The 17,867-nt window shown below is 48.5% G+C and overlaps 1 protein-coding gene across 1 annotated transcript in view; it reads right to left on the bottom strand.

Annotated features, from left to right (window-relative positions):
* ASTN2 (astrotactin 2) overlaps positions 1 to 17,867 on the bottom strand; it is a 433,335-nt gene that overhangs the window by 252,970 nt on the left and 162,498 nt on the right. The window contains exon 6 of the mRNA XM_067309282.1: positions 13,380 to 13,526. Coding sequence (XP_067165383.1) covers positions 13,380 to 13,526 — 147 coding nt within the window. The remainder of the gene's footprint in view (positions 1 to 13,379; positions 13,527 to 17,867) is intronic.

Below are 17,867 nucleotides of genomic sequence, written 5' to 3'. Positions count from 1 at the left end.
TCCTCTGTGAGATTGGAGCATCACTTCTCCAGCTCATGTGGATGGTGTCCAGGAGATATTTGGATTGTGGATCTGGGCATTCATGGGCAGCAGCCACATGTGCTATTCCCACCTCATTCCTCGTGGTTCACTGTGAGTGAACTGGCCCAACACACTTCTCATATGAGAAGTCTCATCTCAAAGAAACTCCCTTGCTTTCTCCCTCCTGAGAGTCAGAAGTGAATTCCTGCCAAAAATCTCTTCTTATGAAATCTTATGTTTCTTTATTTTGTGAAATGTATTTTTCCCCACTGACATCTGGGAATATGCATCATCTAATTAGCCAAATAGATTTTCAGTTCAGCCCAATCATTTCCTTATCTAACATCTGAGGCCCTGCATCGCTTGGGGGATTTTGCAGGCACAGAGGTCCTCATTAACTCTGATCTTCAATTACATTGATTATAAGACTGCCTCCATAATAGTGCTGCACAGATCAGAGGGGAGCCAAAAAACCTCTGCTCTTAAGTGGTGTTTTGCAAAAGTTACCAGGGTAAAAGCCTCTAAAAACAGGGGGAGAAAAAACCTTCAAAGAAGAGTTGGCAAGGTCAAACGTCAGATAGACAAGGAGCTAACAGGCATCCTTCCATCAAGTGCTAGGACTTCAGTCACAATTTGGAAGCATGGGCAAACTTTGCAACTAGCATCTGAAAACTCAAACCTTTCTTAATGATTACTCAAGGACGGTAAGTCTACAGATCCAGGGCACGTTTTCATGCAACTTGAGAGCTTATATCACTTAGTAAAGGACTCACTTTTCTAAACACTGCATGACTTTTTAGCTCAAAGAAAGCCAAGAGACTTAAAAACAAACAAACACACACAGCAGCAACTGCCCCTTATGAACTTGCTTGAGTTCAAACTACTGATTTCCTTTTGAATGAGAATCATTGGTGCTATAGAAGGAAGGAGCCCGTCTAAACTTCATCCTGCACCATGCTATCCATGCAGAACATAAAAAAGTAGAGCCTGAAGTCCAGCATTCAAGCGAGTGACCTCATTCTCACAAATACTGAGATCTCAGCACCATAAAAATCTGAGCCCTAATTTGGGCATGTAAAGTTGCGTCTTTTACATTTATACTGTTTATACACCATAAACACACGCACAGATGCATCTTTACACTCACAGCCGATGAAGGTGGCCAAACTACTGACTGTACAAGCAAATGAAAAGTAGAGATGCAGTATCCTGCTGTTTCTGGGGACACAGCAAGGAAGGAGCCTCAGTCACCAAGGCTGCCTGATACAGCTCAGACACACCTTAGCAGTAAATTACGGGGTAAATCCCATAGCACCAGCGGAATACATCAAAACACTGAGCACAAAGTATTCTCTTAGAGCCAGGTAATTTTTTCTTTTAATTCTCATTCTTTTCCATGAATATTTAAAGCTATCCTTAAATACTAATGATAATTACTACTGATTTATTTTACCAAACGGAAATGCACCATGCACCCTTGGGGGCTGTTTATTATTTATATATACAAATACATGTAGTATCCTGTCAATCTTTGTTTTGTATTTTTGGAATTACCTCGAGAGGCTTGAGAAACATGTAAACACATTTTGAGGTACAGACAACACCCTCTGTCCCTAAAGGTTGAAGATCAACAACACCAGTTCGCGACTGAATTGCTGCTTAATGAACCCCGCTTCTATTTAAAATACAGCCAGACTGAAGCTAATCGAAGCAAATCAGACACAAAACACTCATATAATTAGCATTCATAAAGATGAAGGTGACTCAAAGTGGGCAGGGTGTCCTGACATCGGACACACTCTGTGGAGGGGACCCGCGGTCCGGGCGGGTGATGGATGGAGCGACTTCTGGAGCATCCTTCCAGCCCCATTTTCTGAGCTCTGCTAGGAGAAGAAAGCAGGTTCAAAGTGACCTACCAGACTTAGGGCACTGATGCCAAATTTTCTCTTTTTTTGGAAAACTCAGCCCGTTTGCTGCTGGGAGAGGAGCATTAAAAAAAAAAAAAAAAAAAAAAAAAGACAACTTTATTTTTGGAGCCACCTTATAAAGCAACATCAAAACGTGACACCCAGAGGGGAGCCAATAAAACATTTTTTGGCAGAAGACAGAAGTTCAGTGTCCACATAAAGCAGGATGCATTTTCCATCAAACGGCCCAAGCCATTTTCTCGAGCTTCTCCTCACCTACAAGCTGCAGGTCTGCAGCCGTGCAGGACGCGGGGTGGCACAGGCTGACCAGCCCCAGGTGGAATTTTCTTTGCACTAAAAAGCACAAATTTGGGGAGCCTGAAGTAATTTGCACATTGATCAGGCTTTGCCACATTATGTACACAGAACGACCTCCCCCAAAATAACACAGTTATAACTGAAAGAAAACAAATGATTTTGTCCTGCTACTTTCAAGATGAAATATTTACTACAATTTTAGTAAGTCTGATTGAAAAATCACCCTCAATGTTAAAAGTTAAAACAAAAAAGGCATCGCCATCAGAAGCAAAATCGTTTCAATCCCATATCACTGAATTCAGTGTCAAATGGAGGCTTTTCCGCTTGAATCTGAGAAAAAAAAATTGGGAAAAATAAGAGGTTTTGGTTAATTGTAAACACTTTCCTTTCTTCCCAGGAGGGAGGAAGGAGAGGAGATTTTCCAGCAAGGAAACTTCTCACATCTTTGAAGCTGAGTGTGTCACAGCTCAGACGGGTAAGATTTTCAGACATGTTCACAGATACTCTTATCACTCTCACGCTTACTCCAAATACAAACAGACATACAAACAAAAATCCCAACCTTGATCCTTTTCATAGCTTGCCTAAGAAAAAATAACAGGAAAAGGAGTTTTGCAAATATTTTGAAAGCTAAAATTCTGAAGCTTTCAAAGCCTTTTTGCACATATTTTGCCTTTATTTTCAAAGAATGGATACATATAAAACAGCTTTCAAAAGTCGCCAGCATGCAGTTATCAAAAATATCTCGAGAAGCTGAAAAGGAGCAGATTGAACATCAAATCCTTTTAGAAACTATCCAGAACAAACATTTTCTAAGCCAGAGCCGTTCCACACGCCTTTGGTTTGTCAGAAACATCAGCCAGACGTGCTTTCTCCGACGCGCAGGCTTTTAATAAGCGCCAATAAAAGAGGGCAGAGCGGGGGGACGCCAGCACCCCGAGCGGCTCCCACGGTCGGCGCAGAGCCGGGGCACCCAGGAAGGTGCAAACCGCCCTCTGCAACCGCCGCTGACGGCAGGCACTCGGGCGGGCAGGTTGCAATCTCCGATAAATGTTCATAGCGTGTTTTGGGGAAGAAACCCTCCCGAAGACACCCACAAGAGACGGCGCACCCAAAATCGAAATCAAAATCGCCCTGCTGCGAGCGCCCTCCCCTCCGTCTGCTGCACGGAGGGCAAGGGTCTCCCATTCAAAAGCGCAGCGAAACCCCCCTTACAGGATAATATTTAGGGTCCAGGGTAAAGTAACCACCAACGCAGCATCAACCAGCTGAACGGAGGAATAAAACAGCGAAACCTCTGAGCCGGCAGCCCCCAGCTCCCCGCGACCCAGCGGCAGGATGGACCCTCCGCTCCGCTGCCCGCACGGACAGCGAACGCCGCAGCGCGGCGGCACCGAGGTTTCAACGCGCGGCGACGTCCAGCCTCGACCGCCTCCCGGCTCCGCGAGGTCCGCAAGGGCTTCGGGGCGTTGTTTTGCTTGGGCTTTTTGCACGCGTGTGTTTTTCCTCCCCCTTTTCCTTCTCCGATTCCGATCAAGGCCGACGCAGCTCAGACAGCATCAGAAGTTCACGTCCCTCGTCCGCGGGTCTCCTTCAAAGTTCAGGGGAAGTGCTTAAGCCTTGACAAAAGAGACTTGAAGTTCTGACATTTCAAAAACCATTTGCCAGAAGAAAACAGGATAAAACAGCTCAGAATAGATATTTAACAAGGGAAAAGAACAAAGCGCCCAAAAGGCAGCCAAAAGGGTTGGGCCTTCTTCCTTTCTCTCTCTCTCTTTTTTTATTTTTAAAGGGAGACATCAAAAAAAAAATTTTTTTTTTTTTTGAAGAATTTGTATTTCTTCCTCCCTCTATCCTTTTTGTCTTCTTTGGTCTATTTGCTCTATCTTGGCCAACGAAACTCCTTTTGATCTAAAATTAGCGTTCGGTGTTTGAATGCTCTGGGAAGTCATACTACAGGTCGCTCTTAATGCACCCGCCCCGGCGGAATCAAACAATTACAATCTGCTTCCAGAATTATTCTGCTTTTTTTTCCAGACACAACAGGGAGAACGGTACCTCCTGCTCCATTCTGTAGGACTTCTACCTACACAGCATAACCCTATTCAATTCCTTTAGAGACCTATTCTTCTTTTTTTTTTCCTGTTAAACTTGAAAGAACGTTTCCCAAAAAGGCAACTCCTCCCTTATCAGCTCTTTCCATTGATCGGCGTTCTCTTTCCAATCCTTGTACCAAAGAATAAAATATTCTGCTTTTTTAATTTCTTTCAGAAATTTCAGACGAAGAGTCAGACAGAGGTTCAATTCCCAGGACAGACACACACCGACCTGAGCGAGAAAATGGGGCTTGGTGGAGGATTGCATCCACAAATTAATGCAGTGCTCAGCTCTCCTCCCCCTCTCTCCTCCTCAGCTCCAAACTTGGCAATTTTGGAATTATTTCACCTCTTCAAATTTGAATTTCAATTCTTCATTCTAAATTGAAAGCAGGGAGACCATCACACCAGGCTCAAAGCGAAGATTTCAATTTCATCTTGCTTTTCAAATATTTTCTCTCGCAAATAAAGGGGAAATGACTCAACCAAAAGTTAAGTTGATAACTTTTTTTAAAACAAGAGAAGTTTATACATATTCTTTTCTCTTTTGTTTATTTTTCTATCGGCCAACCTGAATCCACCTTGAATCACAAGCGGCGCTTGACTCCAGGCTGCCCTTCGTTTGCACCAGCGCTCCCCGACCTGCAGCGGCTCACAGCCCAGGACTCCGGGGGTTAGAAACATGCTCAAATCCGCCCATTTTTTACATGGGCAAAGCAAATTAGTGATAAAAATCTGCATGTAATTACAGTTAAGACTCAAACCATCTTTTTTCTGTGGGAGGAGCAGGGTTACGTTTTAATCATTAAATGGCACTTTCTTGATAATGCTCACAGGCTCTTTCTTTGGGTTTTCCTGGAAGCACGTCTAGCTTTCACCAGGGCTGAACTTCCAACAAAAAAAATGCACTTATTTAATTTGATACAGAAAGTGACTTGCCAACATTTTCCCAAATCCAAGTGGAACCAAAACGCTTGAGTGCGAACGTGCCAGTGGATTTGACTCCTGCAAGAGACTTGGGCTAAAGCCTCGCTCCCCGATCGAACGAAAGGGTCCTTTGCCTCCCCACTGCCGGGCACCATCACGCTCACGGCATGACTGGGAGAGCTTGAGTATGCTTTTTGAGGTCATTTTTGAGGTGCTTTGTTGAACAAAAGCAAACAAAACCTGAGAACTGCTGTTGGCAGCCAGCTTCGCTCTTGCTTCTCCTCTCACAATCCTTGGAAAAGTGCTCTAGGTGACCCTGCTGGAGCAGGGCGTTGGACTAGATGATCTCCAGAGGTCCTTCCAACCTCAACCCTTCTGTGATTCTCTCTCGGCCCTGCGTGCCGGCAGCCCTGAGCTTGGCCCCTGCTTTGTCCCTTAATCCGTGTCCTCCAGGTCCCCTCCCCACGCAAGGGCCAGAGGGGGCGAGCAGCCCCCAGGACGGATGCTGCAGGGACCTCAGGATCCAGGGGGGCCCAGAGGAGGACCCAGCAGTCAAATTCCCAGCAGCCACAATATCCCCCATTGTGCTCTTAGACAATATAATTGCACAGGTGTTCACAATAACGCGTTCACATCCTCGGTAGGCATTTGAGGCAGCAACGGCTAAAACAGAAATCAGATTCCTAAAGAAAAGCTTCTACTTAACGTTCAGCATCTCCCAACTCCCACGCTCCAGCCTGAGGCTGTTTCTCGGCTACGTTCTCTAGATGTTGGACAAGAGTTCAGAGAAACCCAGCCTAAATCTAATCCACAAGGTATATGATGAATGAGGTACAATAAACTTTAAAAAAATATATAAATGTTTGTGAATGGAGGAGTTTTTCGTCCGGCACCAACACCATCCTCCCGGGAGTGCCGAAGCAGAAAATACAGTGAAGCAGGCAGCACGTGAAAAGTTAATAAGCCACAGGATCAAGGCAAGCTAATGCCTACTCATCAAGAGATCGTACATCAACACCACCACTTGTCAGGGGAATTAAAAAGTGAAATAGTATGTTCCCAGCTACACAACCTCAGAAAACGCTCTCTGCATTGCCGCAGTTATTGCTGCTGCAGTTATCCCATGTATTTTCATTTGAAAGCAAATATGGTCCAAGTCAGCTTGCAGGGAACGACTCGCCACCGTGCTGCGAGCAGGCCGGCACTCCTCCCGTGGGGCTGGGCGCCAACACGTGCGTCTCTCCATCCGTCCTCCCGGCGGGCTTGCAGGGTTAGCTGGCCAAACTGCACTCTTCCCTCACCATCCCTCCCAAATTAGAGGTTAAATCACGTTGGTCTAAGCTCAGCAAGTGCTGGGAGATGCAGCTCCCCACTGCCACCGAGTTCAAAACCTGCCTCCCTCGGGACACCACGACTCCCTGCTCCGAACGGCTGCCGACATCATCCAAATATCAGCGCCAATCCCTCCCCTCGCTCGGATAAACAGGACAAACCGAGTGCCACGGGCCGGCGAGGCTGTGTTCGCGGCAGGCGCGCTCGCGGCACGAAGGGGTGGGAGAGCCGGGCCGGCAAAGGGAAGAGAGGAGCTCGGGATCAGAAAAGCCTGTCACAGGAACGATAAAAACATGATGTACTTCAGCCTGCAGGATCATATTAGTTCTTCATGCAAAGAGCGTTCACGCCGCAGAGCAGTCTTGGAATCCCTTTGATCCAAGCTGATACAGTTTATAAATTGATGTTAATATTTAGAGTTCATATCTGGTAACGCTGCAGCCATTTGCTCACATTTTCTTGCCAGCCGAACAGCCGTGGGAACAACAGCGAGCCGTACCGCAGACACGGAGGTGACCTGCTGACTAAGAGCTGATGAAATTAAACACAATCTGCAAAGCTGTCCCCAAATACAGTCACCTTACCAGAAACATGCGGTGTCTGGGTCAGCCAGGCTCGACACCGACTCTAAAATGGGAATATATTGCTTCTGTTGAAGCACTGACACAGGTCTCCACGCGGTGAAACAGGCTTTTGTGCGACAGAATGGCTTGGGGTTGATAAAATAGCAGAAGAAAAGCCTGATTTAAAGCCAGACAATTCCTTCTATTGATTTCAGGGGATGTTGATAAGGTTCTGACCAGCGAGGGAGCCTGGGACTCCTGTTTGCTGGCAGGGAAAGCTCAGGCAGATCCCTCTGAGATTAGACCTTCTTCTCCATCCTTCTGGCGTAAACCGGGGGTGCTTCGTTTGTAAGTCAAAGAGCACATCCAGCGTTACCTTGCTATAAAAGCAGGAGCACGAAACCTGGCCAGTGCGGGCAGAGAGGCAGCCGGTTCCCCAGGTCCTGGGCTCGACTGCTCATTTCTATGCACCCGCATGCGCGGCACGTGCTGAGCGCGCACGCGGGCAAACGTCTGAGGAAACAAACTAATGCCTGGTCACCTCTGAGGGCTGCACAAGATTGAGCAGGAGATGTCAAAAGCAAACAATTTAAAGCAACAAATTTAATTAAAAACAAAATGAGAAGTTGTTGCGAGCCCAACAATTGCAGTCAGCAGAGCTCAGTCAATCTTCGGGGAAAATTAACAAAAGCTGCTAATAGCAGCATCCAATTCCACCGGCGTCTTGGAGGAAACAATCAGGGGGGAAGGAAATAAATAATCTTCAGATGAAACAATTACTGATCAGCTGCGTGACAATCACCGAACGTCAGCAGTCAGACGGAGAGAGGCAGGCGCACCAAGCGCAGGCTCAAACCCAAAGCGCGGGCTTTGGCTTGCAGGTCTTACGTGGTCTCAAGCAGCAACTCGGCACTGCAGCTCCCCAGGCTCGAATCAGCTGGGCGCCAGCGAGCCGCTGCACCTCGCCGGGGCTTTGCGCGGGTGCAGGCTCCTTGCTCTCCTTCCCCCTTTGCTTCCAGGGCAGACCGGAGGTGCTGGTGGTCATCATGGGGAGATTCATCCATGTTTGCAAGTGGGCTGAAGCTGCACCGGCAGAAATACCAGCATCGGGATGTTTGGCCAGGCTGGTCCAGGGGCAAGAGCTCCGCTGTCAGCTGGAAGTGGAGCCCGCTGATGGGAGGCCAAGGCCCGCTGGCAGGAAAGTGGTTGCACGCGTGGTGCCTTTGCTCACTGACCTACATACACCACAAAGTGCAGAGTCCAGGGATGGTTAAGACAGGGATTAGCACGTTTTCCCTGGCAGGCGTCTCCAAAGAGGGAGGACAGAGGTTGTGAACGTTCTGAGATGTCTCTGAAGTGACAGAAACCTAGTTTATGCCCTTTCCTTTATTTCCACTTATAAACAAAGCGCTACGAGCCCCCAGCTAAATGTTGCTCTTCCTTCCTTCTGTACGCAACAGAGGATCTCACCTACCGCTCCCACTAAAATATCCAGATACAAACATCCACCCACACCATATATAACCTCGATGCAGGCTGTAAAAATGGGAAGCTTTAATTGATACTATATTTCAAACTGTTGGGCAGCAAGGACACACTCCAGGCTAAGTCCTCCAGGGCATCTTTCCCAGCCCTGCTTTCTCTGCAAGCAGCTCCCATTGCCTGCGTCTCCACTTCTTGAATGATTACTCACAAGAGAAAAACTACTGAACGCATAGAGCTGAGCGGCTAACGCATCCATAAGGGCCTTTATTGCTCAGACGGAGGGGCTCTCTATCCTTCCTCCCCTTAACACCGCAAATTGTTCCTCTAAATAACACTTTACTTTTCCAAATCCTCATAAAAGCTACTATGATCCTTTCTATAAGTTTGAACCTGCTCTGAAATGGGAATGGCCACCTTCTGCTCAGCGGAGGCAGAGGCTGTTCCCGAGCTCCTGCCATGCAGAGGAAATTCCCAAGAGGAGATTTCTGTCCCCTGGAGGGGCAGCAGTGGCCGAAGGGAGGAGAGGACACTCAAAATCATTTTGGGATGAAAACAACAACAAAAAAAGAGACCTACCCTGGACATAGAGTAAATGGGGACACGGGAAGGAGAAATCCACCCTCCCCTGCAGACCACAGGAGATCCTAAAGAAGTCGAGGCCTCCCCAGCCTTGTTGGTTTAATGCAACCACCTGCACCTCTCCGCAGCCCGGAGGGCTGGGACAAAACCGGTGCCTTCCTTTTGCTGAGCGCAACAAAACCCCACGCGGCAAAGGAGCCTCCTCGCAGGGCAGCCGACGAGAAGCAGCACAGGCACAAACCGGTCAGCAGGCTCCCAGCCTTCCCCTGCCAGCTAAGAGCACGGCAGCCTGTGGATTTGGCTGCCCTGTAAAACGAAGGCAGAGCAGCTGCACAAACCATGTAATAACTGTTCAGAGGGGAGGCTGGGGGAACCCATCAAAGGAACAAAAGGAAGAAAATGAAGCAAGAGACAGAAATAAGGGCAGTGGAGACAGGCTGGTTATTAATACTGCGGGTTGTAATATATTCTCCTAGTCCTTGCTGCCAGCCGGCTTCTGGTTCCTAACCTTCCCCCTTCCCTTTCCCCAGTGTGCTCAGGAGCCTCTTTTTCTAGCGCCATTGCTTGCTCTAGAGGGGGAAAGCTGCTTCTCTCCGAGGCTAAAGGCGTTTGGTGGGTTTCTCCCCCGCTCCCCTCCTTTTCTCAGCTTGGCTTTGGATCCTGGCTGGAGCTGGCTTGCATCTATTTAAAGTTTCCTTCAAAGACGAGTCTTCGTCTGCTAGGAGAGGGATTTCTTTCAGCCTCTGTCTTTGTTTGGCTTTTGCTGCAGAGGTGTTGGTAGCTTCTCTGCTTTAAATTTTCCTTGGCTACCGGCATCTATTGAAAGACTGCATATCAAAAAGGAATCAGAGGGCATCCTTCTCTTGCACTGGAACATCTCAACGAACGCACCATCCCTGCCTCCTCTCACAGCCCGGCTTATCGCCATGCAAAATACAAAAGAGCACAGCTTAAGGAACCAGACTATTTAAGCGGATGGCAACATTTACAAGACATGGAGCATATGGTTAGGTGTCGTGTGCGAGGCTGCTGTAAGCCTGATCAAAGCTCCCCGCCTCGTCTGGGCCGGAGAAATTGGCTCCGCTGTCGCTTCATTCACACAGCGACACCCACATCAAACCCCTAGTTCAGATCTGTTGCACCTGGGCAAAAAGCAGGTTTAAGTGGAAGAAAATGAAGCCATTAAATCGCCAGGTCAAGGTGATTTAATTCCATCAGTGAAGGACTCCACAGGACAAGCTCTACCCACCCTCCGCAAATACAGCCCTGCACAGGAAAGCCATGAGAAGGGGTTGTGCTCTCCATCTTCCCTCAGCCCCCAGAGCGGGCTCCTGCAGCTTCTCTGCCCAAAAGGAAAAACCTCTCTCCTCCACTCTTTTGCCTTTCAGCAAGCACATTAAGAGCTGTTATCCAAACAGATTATTCAGCCACTGATTTTAAACATCGGGCTCTATTGCTCCCTTTGCAAAGCAAAGGAACCAGTAACAATTCAGACTGGGGAAAGGCCGGGTATGCAACACTTGGTGGTGACGGGGTGCCAGTAAAATTTCCAAACACAGCTCACTTCTGTGATCTTCTTTAATGTTTTATAATATTTTGCTGCCAGTTTGGTGCAGGCTGGGAATTTGTTGTTATGTAAAAGAAGGGACAACTTTAAGTGTTTTTCTCTTCCCAGACAAGGGACTCTGTCATCGCATAAAATGATGAAATCTCAGTAAAACTGATAGCCACTGCAAAATGTCTTTGCTGCTTCTACATGAAGAATTTGACTGTTTCACATAAAAAATATTTTAACATTTTTTGAAGTTTGTAATTATATTTTACAGTTTCATTACAAAGCTCATTTTAATTCTTCTCCAAACCATTTCTACTGGTCCTCTTGCCACTTTCTCTTTAGAAAAGTCATTAAGTCAGGACTGGAGATCATCCCATTTCCCCCAGTTTCAAGGATATTAATCTGTTTTATTGGTATTTCATTGTCATCTCCATTCAAGCCTTCTCGGTATTTGCATAATTTGCACTGCCACCTCCTTCCTGGTGACAAGCACACACAGCTCCCTTTTCATTTTAATGCTATGGAGTCACATTACATTCTGTTTTATTTTATTTTTCGAAGATATGTCGTCTTTCCTGGGTTAGAGCTGCAGCCCAGGAGCAGGATGCCAGGCTCCTGCCTGCCTATTTACACCACTGACTTCCCATCCTCTTTGACCTTCAGCAAGTCAGTCGGGCTCTCTCTGTCTTGCCATAACCAGTTTTGAGATGGGAATGATATTCCCCTCCCAGCTTAAGTGCTGCAGGCTGAGAATTAGGTTTACACTGGCACCTGGCTGAAAGGGACACGATCCTGGAGCAGCCTGTTTCCCGAGTGCAAGAAGAGTTTCTGCTCTCTGGTTGTTCAGAATGACAGTCTGTGAAACCTTCCATAATATTTTTCTGCAGACTGGACAATACTTACGAGTCTTTTAAAAACAGTTAAAGAACCTCTTTCACATCTCCAGTCCTCTGAAGTTCAGTTTGTCCAGTTTGAGACCAAAGAGTAGACCCTCTCCTCCTCTTTTCTTTAAGGGCCAAAGTTTGACTTTTAAGATGTCCCGTGTATCCTGAGATTAGGCAGCAATTTCCAGTTAGCAGCCAAGAAGCGTTCTCAGGGATTAGCATACAGAAGGGCTCCCGCCCCAGCACTGTTTGCACAGGGATATTAACCCACTGGCTGCACAGAACTTCATTCCCATCAGCATCGTTGCAGCTGCAGCAGAGACGCAGGAGTGTTTAATGAGCTGCCGCTGTGGAGCTGCTGCCGGTGAAGGTCTGTGGTAGGGCTGGGAGAGCACGTGCCCTATTTGCATTACAGTGCAGGGAACTTCCTATGAATTCATATTAAGGCCAAGGAGAAACCACTCTTATCAGGGCTGATCCCCACTTAAAACAGGTTGGAGAATTCCTCCCCACCACAGGGCAATGGTTTAAGACCCTCTTTACACTCTGCTGCCGACACGCTGTCCCAGCTTTCTAAGCATCCACCTCTCCCTAACACAGTCATTCCCCCTGGATCTGCCCTCCATCCCGACACCACAGCCATGGGCAGCCCCGGTCTACACGAGAACGGTGCAGCCAGCGGTGACGCCCCAGCAGCCAGTTATGCACCGGGCTCTGCACCGCACATTTCTGGCAGAGAAAAGGTGCACCCTCAGCATGCCCCGAGCAGCGAGACAAGCGCAGGAGCTGAAGAATTGGAACCGACTGAATAATGGGCCCCGTCTGCAGGAAGAAAATGAAATTTGCCCTCATGTTACTGAAAACTTGCACTTGACGCTCACTGCACATTATGTGGAAAAGGTCAGTGAAACACAACAAACGCGAGGAGTCCAGTTGGAGAAAGCAATAAATAGTGACAGCAGCCCTTGTCTAATTCTTCAAAGCATCTCTGCCTTTGCTCGGATACTAGCAATTTCACTCTCTGCACAGCTACAAGGGTCTGGGACAAACAGCTTTGCTCTTGCAGGAGAGCAATGCATCTGTGCGGTTTCCCAGGGCTCATCAGCAAGTTCAGAGGAAAACAGGAATACCCAGACACAATTAATAATAGTAATAATAAAAAAGGCACAATTGAGATTTCTGCCTCAGGTCTACAGACGTTCACGCTTTGCTCCTCTGAGAAGAGGGATCCCTTCACCTGAATGCAGAGGATCTCTAGAGCAAGGGCAGTTTCCCGTGTGAAATGAGTGTAAGGTCACCAAGCCTATGGATGTGGGGACAGGGACGAAGGGAAAGAGATAGGAGCTGAACCATACCAGTACTGAAAACAGAAATGCAGCTTAAAAGGACAACCTTCCTCCTTCCCAAGACGACCTGCAAACCATCTTCATACATTCCTCACCGATTCCTTGCACCATGGCACAGATTTCAGTGGAACTGTGTTGGAAAATAATGTTGGGCTGCTGACATCCAGATAGATGCTGTAACCTTCATCTACACCCTTTGCACTGTTAAGCTCATGCTGCGAAGAACCCCCCTGAGGACTAGGAGGAAAGTTTACCACCCATGATCTGGTCCCCCAGAGATGTTTATAAAGCTTGCAAAGTGAAGGACTCCCACATCCAAAACAGTCCTGATGGGGCAAAGGCGTCTAAGTCACCGGTGGGTCTTACCGTCAGCAATGAAATGCTCAGGTACGTGAAGAGTCACCTTCACCGTCAGCGGGCAGGACAGCTGGGAGCCGCACACCATGGCCAGGATGCAGGAGCTGACGGCAATGAGGGTCAGAGCTGTCTTGTTCACGGGGCTTTTCATTGAACCTGGAAGGCAGAGAGAGCGGTGGGTATGGAGAGCCAGCAGAGCAGCATGCCCGGCAAGAGCAAGCAGCAGCCCAGCTCAGTCCCAGCTATCCAGAGCGGCTCATGGCAAAAAGAAATAACTGCATCAGAGGCTTTCTTGGCCTCTCTTCATCTCTGCACAGGCACACACATCCCAGTGGTCCAGTCACCCCACTCTCTGGGATGCGCAGCCACCGAAGTGCTTCGCCCTCCCAGCGGGACTGCAAGGCAGACTCGAGGGAAACTGAGGCACAGAGCTGGTGCAGACACCCAGCCCGAATCACAGAGGAATCAAGACTCAAACCCAAGACTCGCACCCCAGCCCGAAGCTCCAAGTGCTGAGAACTTCTCCTCCCCATCAGCCTCATGACACCTCCTCTCCCCCGCCGACCGCACTGCGAGGATGAGGCCGGGCTCATCCATGACTGATGCTGCTGGAAGGATATCCCACCTCACTCTGCCTCAGGGAAGAGCAGGCATTTAAAAGCAATACATAGCTCAGTAGCGTTTAAAGAGCTTCTGAAGTCTTCAATCTCCAGCTTTCCCATCACTTTTTTTTTTTTTTTTTTTTAAACTTACATGTTGTTTAACTCACTGGGTTACATCAGTCTTGGGACCTATATTTTCCAGGGGACCTAGGAAATGGGCACTCTTGAGTGCCCCACACAGATCTGCTCCCTGCCCTGGTTTCAGGGCTGGCTCCGGGCGAAAGAAAGCTCCCGAGAGCTGTTCACCATTTCTGACAGGCTCCCACAGCAAAGCAGCAGTCAGTTTTCATCAGCCTTGGTTTATCTGATGAATTTTGTCAAGTCACAGAGATAACCAAGCCAAAGCTAAGGGCTGCCTGTATCACGGTATCATTTACTTTGCTTAACGCCAGGAAAAATCTATGTCTGTAGATTTTGCATAGCACCAGTGAGTGTTAATCATTTATACATATATATCTAAATATTTAGACACCACACAGGGGCTATAATGAACAACAAAGCAACCTACAGAGCCAGACGCTTTTTATAGGCAGGAGATATTACCCAAAAAGTTTCATTTTGTCAGTCACAGAAGCTTACGGTATCTTCAAAACCCAGCTCACAAAAGGTTTCTCTGCAACTGCTAGCTCAACATTTTCTGACAAGAGAAAGATAGCCTCCGAAGCAGGCCAACTTGGCACCGAGAGATCCCAATCCTTGCCTGACCTCCAAGTGATATGCAGCTCACACCGAGATTGCCTTCCTCCGCCTTGAAGGCCACCTGCCTGATGCCAAGGATAAGGGATGGCTGCACCTGAGAAATAATTCGGGGAAGGAGGCGCCCCTGAGGCTGGGGAGTTCCCACCACCCAGCTACCAGCAACACACGGCTCCAGCAAAGCCTGTTGGATGGCTTCTATTTTACCGTATTTCCTTCGGAATTTTTTTAAGGAAACGGAGGTGAGTGAAAACCAATGCGTGAGCAAGGAACTCAAACATCAGCAGGTCCTGCCAGACGGGCAGCAGGTCACATGCTCCCTGGGAAACCCTTGCAGCACTGGGAGGCGTTAAGACGACTGAATCAGGTCAACTACAGTCTGGTGGGCAGACCGAATTGCTAACTATACAGTGGAAGGAAATGAAAATGGGCGATAAAGACAGGATTTTTGAGAGAGATCTGGTGGCGTCAGGGGGTCCCAGAGTCTCTCACTCAGCACAGGCCAAGAGCGAGCACTTGTCCCTGTGAGATCTCCTCCACTGATACGGTGACTGTGACAAGCCATCCTCTGGTCACCTCTCTGCCTCATCAACAGGTCCCCACTGCCCACGAAGGGACCGTCCCCAGTGGCCCCGAGGGGACTGGCCCCTGGGAACCCCTTTTCTTCTCCCCTCCCTGCCAGTCTCGAGCTGCAGAAGGTGGCAGCAGCTTCAAGCAGCTCATCCCCAAGGCTATCTAACCCGACACCTTGCATCAGCACCGAGCTTTACTTAACGATGGACACCCCTCACCTCATGGCCGATTCCCTTCTCTGAGGTTTGGGAGGCAGCTTCATGCCACCCGAAAACCATCCGGGGAGCATGGAAATGCCAAACGGAGAGCATGAACCTGCAGTTAGCCTGAGCTACTGCACGGGCTGGTAAGGGACAGCTCGGATGACCGAGCGGACCTGACTGCGTCCTGGCTCCAAATTCAGAGAAGGACACATTTTTGGAACTCGATCCAGACGTTTCCCCCTTGCTCCCTGCCCTCACCACTCGCTATCTCATCAGCAAGGCGAGATTTAGAAAGCATCTGTTCGAAAACTGAACAGGAAATACATCCAGCAAGTTAGTGCTCGGGCGCGTCACCTTATAATTTGATCAGTTCCAGTGTTAGAAATACCGGTGCCAGAGCAGAGAATTCACGTGCAGGCTGAGCCCACGACACCACCTGCGTTTTGCAGGACAGACAGGACGTCAGCAAAAACCTCCTCTGCAGTAGGAAGGAGCCTGCGCAGTGGATGCTCCTGCTGGCACTTGCAGGACAACGGAAGCGGCTGACGTGTTGAGAAGCACTCCCATCACCACGACCAACGTGAGCATACAGAATGATTATTTATGAAGTACCTTCTACTTTCCTTGTGCGCGCATCATCTAAACCTTCCCACTCCTATTCACAGCTTTTAGCACTGATCTCCCGTGCCCTTCGCCTTGGTATGCTCTTTTTTCTTCCCACCCTTTACCCATATGGTCAGCATAAGTCAGAACCTCCTCGGGACACAAACTCATCCTCTAGTGGGGCACGCTGTGCCCGCCACAGTGAAACCCTGCTTTTGGTTGGCGTTACTAATGCAAAAAAAAGGGAAAAAAAAGTTACAATCAGGATAATTGGACACAGCCAGACATACAGTAGACTAGAGAATGCTGAATTTTACCATTATAAATCACTTCTCAATCCAGGGTCTTAAAGTGCTTTGCAAACGTTAAATCATAAATCCCTTACGAGTTAGGTGAGTATTATCCCCTTTTTACAAAGAGCCTGAATCGCAGGTATGATGGTAATTTTCATAACAGCCTGCAGCACAAGCGAAGCCCAGGTAAACTCTGGGAGCCCCAATCTACCGCCATCCCCTCCCCGCTAGCCCCATGGGCTGCCTCTTTCTGCGTGACTAAGAGGAAAGGGGGCATAGGAGCTTGAAACAGCAAAAAGCCTGCTAGAGTTCACTGAATTTGAGCTCAGCTGCCTGAGAAAAGGGACAACGTGCTACAAGTCTCATGTAACCACCTTCCCAACCCCCTGGCCTCCGTCTCCCATTCATTTCCATCGCATCTCTAATTATTGACCTCTAGAATGGCCCAAAGTTGGCTTTGACCAACTGAACCAAAACAACGGGACTTCTGCTCGAACAGAAATTGGATTTCCCGTTCAGCTCTTTATTGCTCGTGGCCAGCTTGCTGCCAGGTTTGAAGGGAAGCTATTAGAAAAGCAGATCCTTCCCTCGCTCTTTAAACAGAGGGACATTTCTCTCGTTTTCCGTCCCATCGCCTGCTCTTCAGACCACTAACGCTCCAGTGTAAGCACTTCTGCACTGTGTTTAAACACCCATCTGGAGATAAACAGCTTAGTGCCAGGCCTCTAAAAACACAGGCAAACATACGCTTTACAACCCATTGCTAACTAAATAAACCTCAACAGGCTTGCCAGGGCTTCGTGTCCAAGATGTGAAACAAAATGAGGAATGCCATCCCTGTCGCAGGGGGTATCCGAATCCATCTCCCAGCCGATGACTGACCAAACTGACTCGTGACGCCGGAGACCAGAGCTTTTGCCCAGGGTTTACCAAGAGGAGGAAGCCGGGGGGAAATGAAAGATGTTAACGGATGGACACTAGGACTGAGGAACCTCCCAGACCTGCAGCGCGCAGCTCCCTGCAACCAAGTTTGGGCACTGCATGGTCCAGAGCAGCTGTGCGAGACTGTTGCACTGTCCACAGGGCACGGCTGAGACCCAGCTTGCTCTCCAGATTCCTCTGCTCTAATAAATCCATCATATATTGAGACAATCTCTCTCTATAGATTTTTAATTAAACAGGCTTGGCTAACCAGATGTGTTTTGGACCGTTTTAGCTGACTTGCAGTCCTGCTGCAGCCGGCAGGCGCCTCCGAACACGCAGGAAGGACGCGTTCGCTGAACTCGCGGGGAACGCCAAGAGCCGCGGCGGGCACCGAGCAGGAGCACCGTGTCCCCTGCTGCTCCGGCGCCCGCCCACGCCGGAGGAGAAGCGGTCAGAAGCAGACGGCAGGACACACGCCAAGGATGAATAATAAGAAGAAATAACTTCTTTGCGGATCAGGGAGAAATAACCTCTCCCCCCCAG

This window comes from Apteryx mantelli, chromosome 21 (assembly GCF_036417845.1).
Source record: "Apteryx mantelli isolate bAptMan1 chromosome 21, bAptMan1.hap1, whole genome shotgun sequence".
Classification (NCBI taxonomy): Eukaryota; Metazoa; Chordata; class Aves; order Apterygiformes; family Apterygidae; genus Apteryx; species Apteryx mantelli.
Note: the sequence above shows the minus strand (reverse complement) of the source record. Positions and strands in the feature narration are given on the sequence as shown.